The sequence below is a fragment of the Ochotona curzoniae genome, unplaced genomic scaffold (genome assembly GCF_017591425.1).
Source record: "Ochotona curzoniae isolate NIBS_2020 unplaced genomic scaffold, NIBS_Ocur_1.0 contig_3520, whole genome shotgun sequence".
NCBI lineage: Eukaryota > Metazoa > Chordata > Mammalia > Lagomorpha > Ochotonidae > Ochotona > Ochotona curzoniae.
This window is the reverse complement of record NW_024465894.1, coordinates 6,020,155-6,035,576: the sequence shown is the minus strand read 5'-3', so window position 1 is coordinate 6,035,576 and position 15,422 is coordinate 6,020,155. Positions and strand designations below refer to the sequence as shown.

Sequence of the window (15,422 nt, the reverse complement as noted above, 5' to 3'; positions counted from 1 at the left end):
GCATACCACCCAGCCTCCTCTCCCATTGGCCCCAGCACCTACTTTTATTCTACCAAACCTCTCAGCAACACCCCCCACCCCCGTACCCCTACACTCCCTGCCCTTACTCGATCCCTTCCCTCCAACAGATCTAAGGTGTTTTATTATATATATATATATTTATTATATATATATTATATATATATATATATTGCTGTTTTTGCAGTCTTTGTTAGGATTTATTTATTTATTTTAAAGGCAAAGTTACAAAGAGAGAGGGAGAGAAATAGAACTTCCACCCAGTGGTTCATTCCCCAAATGACCACAACAGCAAGGCCCCGGCCAGGACAAAGCCCCCAGCTGGAACTCCATCCACTTTCCCACATGGGTGGCAGGGGCTCAAGAACTTAAACCACCTTCTGTTGCCTTCCCAGGCACATTAGCAGGAAGCTGGATTGTAAGTGGAGCAGGTGGGACTCAAACCTACGCTCTGATATGGAATGCTGGCATCACACACAGAGGCTTAACCTGGTGTACCACAGTGCTGGTCCTGTATCACCCTCTTAATCCTCGCGGAATTTACTTAGATGTGCAAGAGGGAATAAGATGTGGATAGATCTTTCTCCTGGACTGAACCTATTATTAGAATTCCCATAGAGGTGGATATCATCAGTTCTGTGTCTGATGAATGTGTTTCTTGATGAGCATCGTTCTGTTTCCTACTTGCAAGCAGCCCCTCTGTTCTTCAGAGCTGAGCTCCTGGGCAACCTCCTCTCTGAAGTCCCCAGAAGAGGGAGTGGGTGTAGAAGGGCACCCTGGGCCAGGATGGGTCCCTGAGCTTTGGTGTGGGTTCTATCCAGGAGACATCTACAGTGCCCAACAGACCTGCTTCTCCGATGCCCTCCTCCAGACAAGTCCTACCACCCCAAGAGCTCCCTAACATCCCCACCAGTCCATCTCCACTGCCACCATCCGGCAAGGAACCCCAACAGCCTCCTCCCGATCCTGCATTCCTCCAAGACAACTGCCACACAGTAGCCCTGATGATTTTAAAAATGCAAGAGGAAGGTGCATAGCCCAGCAGTTAGAAGATTGCTTGGGACACCTTCTTCCCATCCGGAGCACCTAGTTCAAGTCCCAGACCCACTCCTGACTCTGCCCCGCCCCACCAACGCACACCCTGGGGGCAGCAGGAGACGGCTCAAGGACTTGGGGCCCTTCACACGGGAGGACGATGTAGCCTGGCTCAGACCCATCTATTGCAGGCATGTGGGGAGTGACCCAGCAGATGGGAGATTTCTCCCTGCCTTTTGAATAAATAAACAAAATCTAGTTTAAAGCTGCATCTGCAGCCACATCACTTCCCAGCTTAGGGCCCTTAGAGCAGACGCTTCACCAGAGGTCCCACAGTTGCAGAGCAAGACTGGAAGGAGAAAGTTTGCAGCTTCATTTTGCTAACCCTTCATCACAACAGAGTAGGAACAGGGAACAGAATTCAGTAGTAGGAGCGGGGCCTGGGACCATAAAGGGTCAAAGATATGTCTGAGCCACGTCACAACGGCTGCAGCCATCCAGGACTCTCACAGACACTCCAAACTGCCACAGGTGCTGGCTGCTGTGAGGGCCCTGCCCGTTATTGCCACCTGCTAACAAAGGGATGCAGGGGCACTACCGCAGCAGCATGTGGTGTGTGTGTGTGTGTGTGTGTGTGTGTGTGTGTGTGTGTGTGTGTGTGTGTGTGTGTGATGTGTGTGGTGTGTGTATGTGGTATGATGTATGTGTTGTGTGTAGTGTGTATGTGTGTTTATGTGTTCTGTAAAAAAACTGCATTTATGATAGGATGGAGGTTGTTGAAAATCCTGAGGTTGTATTTTATGTATTAACAGAGATTCTGGGAAGACCTTAAGATTTAATAAATAACCAAAAGGGTTAATGGAACAAACAAAAAAAAAAAAGAATAAGAAACAAAAGTCTTCAAACACCCCATTTTAAGTGCCCTCCCTTAACCCTCTGAATTCCCCAGGACCCCAGGCAGGATTAGACCCTGCCTCCCTCCTCCCTCCTTCTCAGATAAGACCATCTTCCCATCCCCTCTCCGTCCCTCACCTGTTCACCTGCCTCCCTCTGCCTCCATCACCCGGGCAGGTAAATGGCGAGCAGGGGCAGTGTGGCTGGCATTTGCTGCTCAGGTCTATGCGAGTCACCCACCTTCACTCATTCTCCATAATGACCCTTGAAAGCAGGTGCAACAACATGGCCATTGTATAGGCAGAGATGGTTAAGTCATTCTTCAGGACACACAGTCTGGGATTCAGCTCTGAGTTGGGAGCCTTTTACTACTAATGCAGCCCCCTCTAACATGAGGGGACCTGAATCTCTACGAAGCCCCGGATGGGTGGGGGTTGTCAGCATTTCCACTCTCCTCCTGGGATCCTATATGTACCTGAGGGGACCCTTGCCCAGAGGTGGGCTTACCCCACAGCACAGTGCTTGGCACACAGCTGGTACTAACTACGGAGCTGAAGAAAAGAAACTGGACGGTAAGAAGCCAGAACGACAGGCTGTCGCACGGTGGTCCCTCCCTCCACGCTGCAGGTCCCGTGACCTGGCCTTACCTGGCTGGTTGGACCCCCACTAACATCAGGATCTTGAGAGCGATTCTGCGGTGCAGGTTCCACTCCTCGATGGCGGTGGCCATGATCAGGCCGCTGAGGAAGAGGAAGTTGGTGTCGAGGAAGTACTGGGGGCAGACCTTGTGGGAGGGCAGGATGCCCATGAAGGGAAACAGGATGATGGGTAGCAGCGCTGTCACCGACAGGGGCAGGGCCTCCGTGCACCAGTACACGGCCATGAGCAGGATGACATACAGGCAGCGGCCTTCCTGTGGGTAAGGGGAGATGCAGACTGAGAGCGTCAGAGAGGCTCAGGGGCTGGGGAGGAGAAGCCCTGCATGGCCCCCCTCCACCGGAGCCCTCAGCAAGTGCCCTCACCTTCCTGGGCCTCCATTTGCTCAACTGCAAAAAGGAAAAGCTCTTCCCATCCACCTCCTAGGATGTTGGAAAATGGAGTGAACAAGTCCACTGTCTTAGAAGTAAAGCCTGAGATGAAGATGAGAACGGAAACAGTTTACTTGATAGAAAGTTCCAGAAAGTTCTAGAAAGAGCAGAAGACCAATGCAACGTGTGTTCAAGTTCCAGAAAGTTCTAGAAAGAGCAGAAGACCAATGCAACGTGTGTTCATGTGGGACTGGAGCTCGGTTCTTGATGGGAAGCGCTAGGAAAGAACCTGCCTTAGACCAACCCCACACTGGGAGGCAAAAGAAGCTGGGAGACTTGACTGCCACACTTGGCCATCAGTGGTTGAGAGCAGCTCCTGGGACCATTAACTCTCAGAACTTCTAGCCTATCCACTTGCAGGTGGAACATAGCTGTGCAGACAGAGGAAGCAGATTCAGTAGCAGGTGTGTGTGTGAGCATCGAAGGGCATACAGAGGGAGCACCAGCAGTGACCGCTCCATCCATATACAGCGCTCGGCACAGCAACGCACGCAGCACACACTCCACCAACAATGACAGTCACCGACAGTTGCAGGGCTACTAGGTGCCACACTGTCCCGGTTCTGTATAGCTGAGTTATTGGTATTCCATTCTGGAGAATATGGGTCCTCAGTAGAGACCATGAGCCTGGACGTAGTGAGCGCCTTCAACAGCTTTGCCTCTCTGAGCTTTGAAGACCGTGTGTGTAAGATGCTGCATCTTCCTCTTGGATCTAAGACATGAGCCTCCAGAGCTAGGATGAACTCCCCCACTTGGCATTCAAGGTTTGGCATCGAACCACAGCCCCAGCTCGCCTGCTCCTCCTGCTCAAGCAGATAGACATGCAGACAAATTGTTCACCCCTGACAGGCCAAGACTAGAGCACAGTTCAGCACAGCAAGCCCAGGGGCAGAGGAGGAAGGAGCTAAGTCAACTAGAAGATTCTGCGCCTGCTAGCTGCCGGGTCCCCTTCAGACCTCATCCCCCTCATGGTGGCAATAAGAGGTACCAGCTTTGGGAGGGTCTGCCTTCCTGGCCGTGGTTATTATCCTTCTCAAAATGAGTGAAGGCTTCCTTCTGCCCCATGGGGACAGAGCAATGAGGCGCCAGCTTGGAAGAGGGCGAGAGGCCCTCACCGGACACTGTGCCAGGCTGTCCCTTCATTGTGTACACACTAGGCCCCACCCCGGAGCGATAACTTTGTGTTGTTTCTGCACAGCCCAGCCTGGGGCACTTTATTATGGCAGTCCAACCAGACCGAGACACTCTTCTGTCCCACCAACCCCAATGCCTCCCCCCGCCACCTCCTACAACTGGCACCATCCTGGTTACAACAGTAACTACCTGCTTGATCAAATCTGTCAGGGAAATAAGACTTCTAGGACCAGCTCCCAGCTGGGAAGTTGGGTTGTCCTTCAAGTGGGACGTAGAGCCATACTGGGTGGCACCTCTCCAAGGATATCCTTGTGCCTGGGGATTCCCCACCAGATCCATCCAACTGTGGATTGAAAACATTTTAAAAATATGTATGTCTGCCCTGAGCATGGGCAAATGTTTGCTTGTCGCTGTGTCCTAAATGATGTAGTCCAACTGGTTCCACAGCACTTGTACTCCGTTTAGAGCCATCAGTAACGACATGAAGTATGTGGGATGATTGTGACACTTACATGTCAATCCTATGCCGGGCTTACATAAGGACCTGCATATCTGAGGACATGGGTATCTGTAGGGGTCCTGCAACCGATGCCCCTCTGTGGTCAGGGCCACACCAAGAGATGGACTCGAGCCCGGCATGATAGCCTAGCAGCTGACATCCTTGTCTTGCATTCGCCAGGATCCCATATGGGCACCAATTTGTGTCCTAAAGGCCTCACTTCCCATCCAGCTCCCCGCTTGTGGCCTGGGAAAGCAGTCGAGGATGGCCCAAAGCCTTGGGACCCTGCACCGCCTGGGAGACCCAGAAGAGGCTCCTGGCTGTTGGTTTTGGATTGGCTCAGCTCTGCCCATTGCGGCCGCTTGGGGAGTAAATCAGCAGAAAGATCTTCCTCTCTGTCTCTCCTCCTCTCTGTATATCTGACTTTCCAATAAAAATAAATAAAATCTTTTTTTTTTAAATGATGGACTCTATGTTATGCCCATGAACTCATTCTAACCCCACAACAGCCCTTCAAGGCAGGGATTATTACATCCTGTTTGCTGGTGGGACAACTGAGGCACATGGGGCACATCAAATCCAAGACCAGGTGAAGCTAATCAATGGAGTTAGAAATCCCAGCAGTGTTTGGAAGGGGCATGGGGACCGACCCGCAGGCGGCAAGGGACATGTCCTGCCTCTTGGTTGGGACAGCGGCTTTAACAGCACAGTTGTTTGTGCGACATTTACAAGGGGCGTGTTTTATTGTATGAAAACTTATTAAGCTGCTTTTAAAAAAATCCCCTCAGTTTGTTTTGCTCTCTAGCTGTTGTTCTAGAATGTCTTCAGTGGGGCAAGTTCTTTGCCCAGTGCTTGGGCAGACCCATGGCTTTAGAGTCCTACGAGGCACAGGTGTGGGTCGGGCTGTGTTGCCTTGGCTAGTGTCTGGGAGACACACATCCATGTGGCCGCGGCCGTGGTCATCGGTTCTCCGACAGCTGAGTGCTTCTCCATGCCACGACAACTCAGCGATTGATGTGTACCTTCTGCCAGTGGTCCAATAGATCTGCTTTGGGGGTGACAGTATGGGTTCTTTCATGCACAGGTCCATTCCATACATCATACAAATGGGCCAGGGCAGGCATGTTGTTAAAATATGGCTGCTAGGGCTGCCTTTCAAAGGCTCAGAGTCCTGGGCCTATACGTCCCTTCACTTCATTTTCTTCCTCTTTCTCTTTGCATCCTCTCATTGCTGCCCTCTCTTCCTCCTAACTCTGCTTCTCCTCTCTTCCCTCTCCCTTTCTTCCTGCCCCATCCCCCTCCCACAGCCCCCACCTGGATGCTAGCAGCAGCCCTCAGCCGCGACGGAAAACAGGTGCAGCACGTGTCCTCACGTCCACATGTCCGCAGGCCCACATGACAGGTGAACTGGGCAGAGGTCAGGGGCTGGGGATTTGGTGGTGCCCCTGGCCTTGTGGGCTTTGCTGGTAAGTGGGGCAGGAGTGTGGGCCACGAGCTTGTTGGCACAGGGATTGAAATGGGGTCCAAGTGACCCCAAACGGCTTCCCTTGCCTGGCTGAGCTTCCTGTGGACAAATGGGTTCAGACTTGCCAGCTGGGTGCCAGGCATCTGGTGAGGAATTAATAAGTGAAACCCTGCTGGGCCTTGGGACAGCGCTGGCTTCCGGACAGGAAACACCTCCCAGGAGCTCTGCAGGCAGGGACTAGGGCGCAGAGGCTCCGCGGACACTCAGCAGTGGGCTCTCGGGGTTTGCACGTGTTACCCTGATCACCTTGGCCTTGCTGACTCCCGGCTGTTCAGCCTCTCTCCCCTGGCCCCTCTTCAGAGGCCCTTCCTGTTGCACTGTCCACTGTGGTGTGCCCCGCTCCACGTTCTCTGGCTTCATTGTCACAATGCTGCCAACCACAGGCTAAAGTCCATTGTTTGCTTCCTTACTTATTTCTCTCCTCCAGCCGTGAGCTGCATGCAACAGGGCCTGGTCTCTGTTCACCTCTGACCTTGGTGCTTCAATATATATTTGCTAGACAAATGATATTAACTGGGTGTTACACATTCAAATGCAAGGAATACTTTAATGAGCAAAGAGGATTGCTGAAAGAAAAATCAGATCCTTTTCTCGGACCTAATTTGCACTTTTGACAGTGCTGTGAGTATAGAAGGTCACTACTTAAAGAAAAGGAACATCCAAGCTTGGTGATTACCTAGAGCTGACGACGGGTTTCAGGCTTGTGGGGCAATAGGGCAGGGTGGGGACTGTGGTGAGGTGAGAAGCACAACCCCTGTCTCCAGGACAACAGTTGCTGGGCACCTGTAATTTTGGGGATGGCATAATGTCAGCCCCATAATATCAGATCTCCTGGTTTTTCAAAAGAGGTTTGATCTTTGGCTTTTAGGTGAAATCTCACAATTCCCCGTGATTTTGTTCATAAAGAGTAAAGCATGAGCCAGAACATCACATCTACAAGGAGGATCCTGCCCCCTCAGTCACCAGTCTGTGACCTCCTGTCTAAATGATCTTAGTTGGTGCAGTCATGGGCACCTCTACTCAGGAGAACCCTTACCAATATGCTCACACACAATACTGAAAGTGTGGACAGCCTGGCAGAGTTAGACATCCCTGCTCCACTTTGCAACCCCCCATTTTACAGAAGCAAATACTGAGGTCTGGAGGAGAAGATTCTTCAGGACCATGGAGAGCACAAAAGATCTTGGGGCTCCAGCAGAACCATGGAAGGGAGCCTGGTGGGTGGAGGGGCGAGGGGGATGTTCCAGAATTTTGCTCCCCACAGCAGCAGAGCAGTCCCTGCCCCATGCCTCTGGGTCCCATTCTGTGAGCTCAGTGCTTCTGATGGGGCCTCAGCATCAGTGCTTCTGGTCGTCATTGTGCGGCAGTCCTTTGGGGAGCCGATCAAACTCTGAGCATGGGCTCACATGATCCCAAGCTCTGTTCCTTTGAATTTTAACTTGTGCAGTTCAGAGGTTGGGAGAGGTGGCGCCGACCTGTTTTCTGGGTCGTCTTGGGGTAAGCCCTTTGTCCTCTTGTGTCTTTGTCCAGCCCAGAGGCTCCACTTCAGGGTGAGGCTGAGGATCTGGCGGGGGGGGGAGGGGGTCCAGGCAGGGCAGGAGATGCAGCAGCACCAGATGAAATGACCCGCACTGCCGCAGCCTGTTCCCTCTGCCATGACTCAGCTAAAACCTCTGAGGGTGCAGGGTACGGAGAGTTGGAGAACCCAGAATTAGACCTCGTGCAAGTGCATCTCAAGGAGCAGGCGCCATGAGCATGAAGTGTGCCCCTAACGACCAAGGCTGACCCCAGAGACTGTGTTTGGGGGAACTTGACATGAATGGCGTTGGGGGTCGGCCGAGATGCAAAGTGGTCAGCTGAGCCAGGAGGAGGAGAACGCTGAAGGACCCTCTAGGGCTGGGCTGCCCAAACACAGGAGGCTGTAGCCACAAGTGACTGTTCAGATTCATGCAAATGAAATGAAACTTTCCAGTTTCCCAGCAACATTAGCCACACTGCAAATGCTCAACAGCCACGTGGGACAAGCAGAAGAGACACAGGACACTTTCACCACCAGAGGACGTTCCCTGGACAGTGCGGGTTTGGAGAATTCTGGCAGGGGACCAGGAATGCTGAGCCTGGTGATTCTGCCACCAAATTCCTGTGACAAGCCACTGAGGATTCTGAGCCGGAGCTGGTTCCCCTGCAGAGTGGCGAACAACCACACTGGGACGTCCCCGGCACCAGAGCAAACGCGAGCCAAGGCATTTTGAAAACTATATTGGATGCGAACCATCTTGGGTGTGAAGCTAGAAATGTGTTTTGATTTCTTCTTTGTACACTTTGTTTTCCAGATTTCAACACTGACATTCTTCTAACCCTTTGTCTAACTTCACCGTTGCCTCTTCATCTTTCGCCTCTTTTCACATCAGATGGGTGTGGTTGACAGCAGACCATGGCTGAACACAAAAGGGATAGGGATAAGAATCGCTCAGGCTCTGCTGCCTTAGAACATTGACACGTACTTATTATTGCACTCCAGAAATTTGAGGCCAGTTTGATTTCTTCCCCTCACCAGGCTTTTTTGGCCTGAATAGCCACCAGATTTTTAGCTTAACCTTCAAATCCTTTGAAGTTATCACAGTACAAATCAGTGTTAATTAGCTTTACGCAGTGCAAAGATCCAGTTTCTGTGACCCACAGCCAGAGCCCTTGGGTGTCTCTTTAAGGCATTTGTCTTTGACTAAGAGGGAAAATTAAAATGCTACAGCGATATGGCTGACTCTTACCCATCCCTTGCCCGTGTCACCATGACACCCTGCATCCTGCCATGGAGCCCTGAGTCTCCTGACTCGGTTCCTTTCACTTTGCATGGTCATATCTGTTTCGGAGACTCCCCCTTCAAATTGTGTAGGGCCGCACCCATGCGCTGTGGGTGCAGGATGGCACGTGCCTCAGCGAGCGGCTTATTCAATGCAAAGTAACTGGATTGGTACATGGGACACACTTAATAAACACAAACTGTCAATGTGTCACATTAAATGACTTAGAATCATGTTTTAATATGATTAGTGGTAGCAGCTTAATGCCTTAAAGGCTGAGTTTCAAAGCCACTGATCTTAAGTCTTAACAGATGGGAGCCAGATTGGACCTGAGATCATTGCAAACGCAATGATTACCAGCAGGGGTGGCTGTGGAGGAGGGGCCCCTGTGGAATTTCACTGTCACCCCTGGGGGAGGTGCTGCTGACCTCTGGTGGGCACGAGGAAGGACACCCTCACCATGTGTCCATGTCAACAGTTCCAACGTCCAGAAGACCTGGTCCAGCCTGACTGACTCTCCTGTTAAAGGAGACGGTTGCCCAGAGAAAGAAAGCAGCTTGTCTGAGGGCACACACAGCAAGTCCAGGGTAGGTCGTGTCCACTAAGGGTTTGACTTCATTGGCAGGTCCCGATGTCCTGAGCTCTGTGAGCCAGCAGGGGTTGGGAACAGGGCTGGCTCTCAGGCAAGGCAAGTGCAGGACATTGGCAGTAAATCCTGCTCTCTCTCTCACTGCCTTGGCCCATCTGGTTCTGTCCCCAGTTGGCAGCAAGCAAAGGGAAGGCATGAGAAGTTGGGCACAGTCCCTGACCCAGACCCACTCACAACAACTCAGCCAGACACGCTCAGCAGGGCCCGGATTTCTTACAGGAAGCCTCATAACCTACCTTCCCACCCAGCCCCCAAGCCCAAGAAATTCCCGCAGCTCTGGCTTAGCCAGTGCATCACCTCAGGGATTAAAGTCTGAAGCCAGAGTGCGCAGAGGTGGCTGGGGGAGGCGGGGAGAAGAACGGGAAAATGCCGTGTCAGGTGGTTAATTTTTGAGCTGGAGAATGATTTCCAGGCAGACAGCGGGCAGCCTTTCCCCTACTGCCCCCAAGTTTGCTGGCCCCTTCCACCCAGAAAGGGAAAGAAGAGAAATGGCCCATTCTCTAGTTCCAGGAGCTGTCAGGATGGAGAATCTAGTACAGTCTGCAGCCCCAGCCCCCACAGGGATGCTCTAGTCATTTCTGGCAGGGCCCTGGGCTGCGCTTGTGCTCTTGGTAGGAACTGAGAGCAGCGTGCCAGGCAGAGTGGGCTGGCTGCCCCCCTTCAGGGAGCAGGACCTGTGCCAGCGGCCCACACTACGCTCTCCTGTTGCTGGCAGAGGCTGCTACACAGGGCTGTTGGGGTGGGGTGGGAGGGGACAGGGAGGGTTGTACTGTGAAGCCCTAAACCTTGACCCTAGTAAGGCTGGGACCAAGTCCTGCACCTCCTAGTCTCTTGGCCTCATCTGCAGCCAGAGCTGGGTCTTGCGCTGTGGCCAGAGCCCCTGGGGTGTGCAATCCCGGCCCGGTTGTGCCCCATTCTCTTTCCACCACTGCCGTGATTCCAGTATACACACAGGCACACACGGCAGGCCCAGGCAAAGGATCCAGCCTGGCAAGCAGCAGAGAGCCCAAGGTTGGGGAGGATTGACACTCCAATCTGTGCTCTAGAAGGGGTGAATGAGCCCTGCTGATACCACGTGCAGTCACAGAGTTGGGGTGCATCTGGGGACTCTGAACACCTCTCTTTGTGCGGGACAGGGATGTGTCTCACCCAGGCACTGGGCCATCTCTGGAGCAGGCAGAAGGGAGAAGAAGAAGCACAGGGAGGTGGCAGCGCCTTAGCAGGTGCTCAGCCCTAGAAGATGCACCTCAGCCCTTGCGATCTACCAGGCATGGATCTGCAAAAGCGCTAGGGAAGCTGCATGCGGGACCCCTGGCGGTTGCTGGGACTCCAGCCCTCCTGTTCACAGGATGTTCCAGGGACTTGCTGAAAGTGGCTCTGCTGCAGTGTGAACAGCCAACAGGAATGGTGAATCCCATGACATGCCAGCCACTAGCACACTCCTTGTCACTCATGTTGCCTCACCCTACTTGCCACAGTGACTCTGTTTAGAAACAAGAAAGCTAAGAAACAATTGCTGGCAACTGGTAACCAGGGATGCAACCAGGCTGCCCTGTGGGATCTGCCCAGGACCCTGGTCTCGGGCTCCGGGTGAAGATTGCAGCAAAGCTCTCAGCCAATGTTGCCTGAGCACTCACTAGGTGCAGGTGCAGACCTAAGCCCTCCTCTACAGCTGGTGTGTCATTAGTTCCTTCCACATTCCAGGAGGTTCTCTCAGAGTAACCGGAAAGATACACACTCAATCAGCCCAGCCCTGCTACCTCCTGTGCCTGTAAAACACTCAGGAAAGTGGTTGGGGGCCACCCACGGCCCCACAGACCTGACTCCATGATAGGGCAGGGGAGACAAAGAGGATAAAGGGAATTTGGCCCAGGAAACCTCTCAGCCCAGCCAACCCCATCCTCCCATCCCTCCTCCAGAGTGGGGTGCCTTAGACTCCTGGACTCATTAGTGGATGTTGTAACAAGTTCAAGTTCTCAGAGCCATTCATTAAAAGTATTCCTGGGGCGGCTCACACCCCGTGAGTGCTCAGGCCTCACTAATCATTCACAAGCCAGGTGGGCAGGTGGGGAGGGAGGAGAGCTATCCTGGACCTGAGCTCCCAGTGTCCTGAGCCACCCCAAGGAGGGCAGGCAAAACACGTGGTCAGGTGGGGGAAAAGACGCTAACTCACTGTGTGACCTTGGGCAGGCTGCTCCTTCCCCTCCCAGGCCTCCGCCTCTCCATTCACCTGACAGCCCCTTGCACACCTTGGGACGCCTGAACAAACGATGCCTTGCTCGGGTTGAGGGGACCCCAGCAAGCAGACAGTGGGGTGGGCTGTGCCTTTAAATCCCATCTTAGCCCTGTGACTTAGTTCCTCTGCGACCCAGGACAAGGGCTCAGCCTCCTGAGGAAGAGCACCTGCCTGCCATCCTCCCACGGGAGGATCACTGCACCTGCATCCCTCAACCTGGAAGGCTCTGCCCTTAATGATGCTCAGGGCTCATCCGCCTGCTTCTGCCCTGCCTCCATGGCATCTCTTCCACGTGTGGGTTCAAACGCTCCCTTTCCAGTGACTCCTTCCTGCCTGCAGCACCCCCATCCTCAATCCCCTTCTCTTCTTTCCCCATGGCATCTATTATCACGGGACACTGTAGCTCCCACACACTTATCCAGATGGTGTCTTTGGCTTTGGAGTCCTTATTTTGTCTTTTATATATTTTAATGGGCACATGACAGTTGTGCCTATTCGTGGGGTTCAGTGCAATATTTCTGCTCCTGTCTCCCCCTCTACACTGTCAATTCCGCAGGGATGTGAGACTGGCTGGCTGCCAGGTGCCCCAGTAGAGGGGCTGTGCCTAGCAAGCAGTCAGGGAACACTTGTTGATTGACTATGTAAAGATTCTTTGTGGCAATATGTACCATGAACAAATTCTGTGGGGATTTCAAACCTTATTTGCATCAAAAAAAACTTTAAAAATTACATTTGTCTGCAAACTTTTCAGTGTAGTTATAGAGTATGCTTGGCACGCAGGAAACTTGAAGAAATGCATTCTTTTTTATCACATTTTCATTTGGGATTATTAGGTACCTGCTGAGTGTTAAGTGCCAGGACACTGGTGAACGAGACGTGCAGGTCCCTGTGTGCACCTGACTTTATTGGGCACTATGTGGTTTACAAAGCACTTGGTTTCCGCAGCTCCTCACTCCAGCCCATGGGGCCCAGGGACAGACGAGGAGACCGAGGTAGGCTTAGGAAATCGCTGGCCTCCCCTCCCACAGCGGCTTTGTGGCCAAGCCTGGGTCCCTCCTGGGTCACCCAAGCCCACATTTCATGGTGCCACTGCTTCTGGGGGGTGGCGAGGGGGTCTGCCTGCCCCTAATATCTCAATTCTCCGCTGGTGCGATCCTACCAACCTCTCCCCAGGCATCTTGAGAGCCTGGTGAGTTGAATGAGAGGAAGCTGACCCGCCCCGAGAAGCCCCCGTCAGGGCCCCCAGCCCCTCACTTCTCAGGACGCTGGGACTCCAGGAGCCGAGCCAAGCTCAGGAATAAGAGGGGCACTTCCTGGGGGCTTCCTATGAACAGCTTGGTCTCAATTAGCCTCCCCTGCAGCCCCCAAACAAATTTTATTCCATTTAATGGGATAAAGTAGGGATTCCAGGCCCTGGCAACCACACAGAGACTGAGGGGAAGAGGAGGCCCATCCCAAGCATGTGCCCACTCTCATCCCCCACCAAGCCTGTGCCCACTCCCAGCCTCCTAGGCTCACCCACAATGCAAGTGACAGTGCTAGGCCTGCCAACAGCAGGAACCCATAGACACCCAGCACCTACCGTGCATCAGGCACAACCCTAGGCACTAAGTACACAAACCAGTCTTCACAACCCAGGTAAGACAAATACGTCAGGGCTGTGTTCTCATTTTGAGACACAGAGGATAAGTTCCTAGCCCGAGGTTTCACAGGCAGGAAGTAGGAGACTAGCGCTCAGGGAGCTGCTCTCACAACGCCCTCACCCCAAAGAGTGACTCTGGGGGAGGGTGTGGTCATTGGCCCAGGCGAAGCAGGCATCTCCTTGAGAAGTTAAGCCAAGGCCAGGAGGGCATGCAGGTTTCACAGTGTCAGGAGCAAGACACAGCATTGGGTCTTTCATGCTCGCCACCCAAACCCCAGCTGGAGGAAGAGACGGGCCACAGGCTGGGCACCCCAGCAGGGTCCCTCGGGCCAGGACATCCCATGACTACAATCATTAGTGTCAGCAGCGCCCCTCACCCCAGCCTACCCTCAGTGAACCCCTGTACTTTGCTCCTGGACCCCGTGCTGTCTGTCCATCACCTTCCTCCTCAGGTATCTGCTGCTTCCAGCTTGCTCCAGAAAGGGGCAGGAAGTAGTTAAGGAGCAGGAGAAATTTTCTTCCCTCCCCAGAGCCAGGGTCGGGGGTTTGTGGGGAGGCAGACAAGAGAGGAAGGTGCAGAAGCCTGGTCAGAGCCACAGGGACCAGCAGGGCAGTGGGTGGCAACAAACAAGGCCTGCTTTTATTTCCCAGCAGAGAGAGAGAGAGAGGGAGGCAGTGTCCAGTGCATGAGGCCAAGGGCAGAGCTCGGGCAACAGGGCCTGGGGCTGGCCTTGCAGTGACCAGGGCTCTTGGGGAACGCAGGAGACCCATCTACCATTTCCAAAGCATCTCCTGCCAGCAAGACCCTCGGCTGCCTGGCCATGTGCTAGCCCCTCCTCCATCTTGGCCTAAGTTTCCCCACACAGTAAAATGGGACTCCTGACCATAGTTGCCCCATGGGGCTTCTGAGGATTGGGATTGAGGTCAAAGGAAACGACTTCCTACCCAGGTATAAGGATCAGAATTATCCCCAGAGGCAGGTGCTGTGGCGCAGTGTGTTAAGCTGCCTCTTGGGACTCCCACATCCCATGTCAGAGCGAGGTTCCAGTCCAGGCTGCTCTGCTTCTGATCCAGCTCTCTGCAGGTGGAGGCTCGGGAACTTGGGTCCCTGTCACCCTCGTGAAGACCTGAATGGAGCTCCTGGCACCTGGCGCCTGGCTCCTGGCTCCTGGCTTCTCCTCAGCCCAGTCCAGGTTGTTGCAAGTATTTGGGACTGAATGTAAGAGCTTGCTGCCTGTCTCTTTTTCTGCCACTTAAAAACAAAAATAAATAAGCATTTAAAAGAATCCTTCCCAGATAATGCTGAGTTCTGGCGGGGAGCAAGACTGCTTGGGAGCCCCTGACCCCGGCAGGAGCTCCACAGACTGAGCCACAGGGAGCCACCAGTCCGATTTCCAGCTTTGCATGAGCTGCGTCTGTCATCGTCAAACCCCTTTCATCGGATGCAGACACTGAGGGACGAAGAGCTATGCAACCATCCCAGAGTCACACAGAGGATTAAAAAACCTGGACTGGAAGCCAGGCAGCCCAGCCTAAACTCCTGCCCCCCACTGGCTCACGTTGCCTCAAGTCTCCCTCAAACCCAACCTTCAGAGGAGGCTCCTGGGACACTCTCTCTCCTCCTCCTGCTGCATCTGGACCAGTGGTCCCCACTCTGGGAAGCCTTCCCGGATGCCCTCCTGATCAGTGCAGTGCAAACATTCCCTTCCTCCTTGGCTGCCTTGGAACCACCATGGAGCAGAGGTTTTCCCTCAAGGCAGCCCTGGGTTCTCAATGGCTGTGCAATACTGAGCACAGCATCCCCTCTCTGAGCTTCAGCCTCCTCATCTGTAAAATGGGCCCATCACCCCAGGTTCTGTAGCCTGGCTGAGAACACAGACCTTGGTACTTCTATCTCAACT

General features: G+C 53.4%; 1 protein-coding gene across 6 annotated transcripts in view; it reads right to left on the bottom strand.

Annotated features, from left to right (window-relative positions):
• The window catches only part of SLC13A3 (solute carrier family 13 member 3), a 58,238-nt gene that overhangs the window by 31,023 nt on the left and 11,793 nt on the right, over positions 1–15,422 (bottom strand). For 3 of the 6 annotated variants that reach the window (XM_040981370.1, XM_040981369.1, XM_040981374.1), the window contains one exon: positions 2,595–2,860. In XM_040981370.1, coding sequence (XP_040837304.1) covers positions 2,595–2,860 — 266 coding nt within the window. Of the gene's footprint in view, positions 1–2,594; positions 2,899–15,422 lie in introns of those variants that run through there. The other 3 variants (XM_040981371.1, XM_040981372.1, XM_040981373.1) reach the window with 3 other exon arrangements.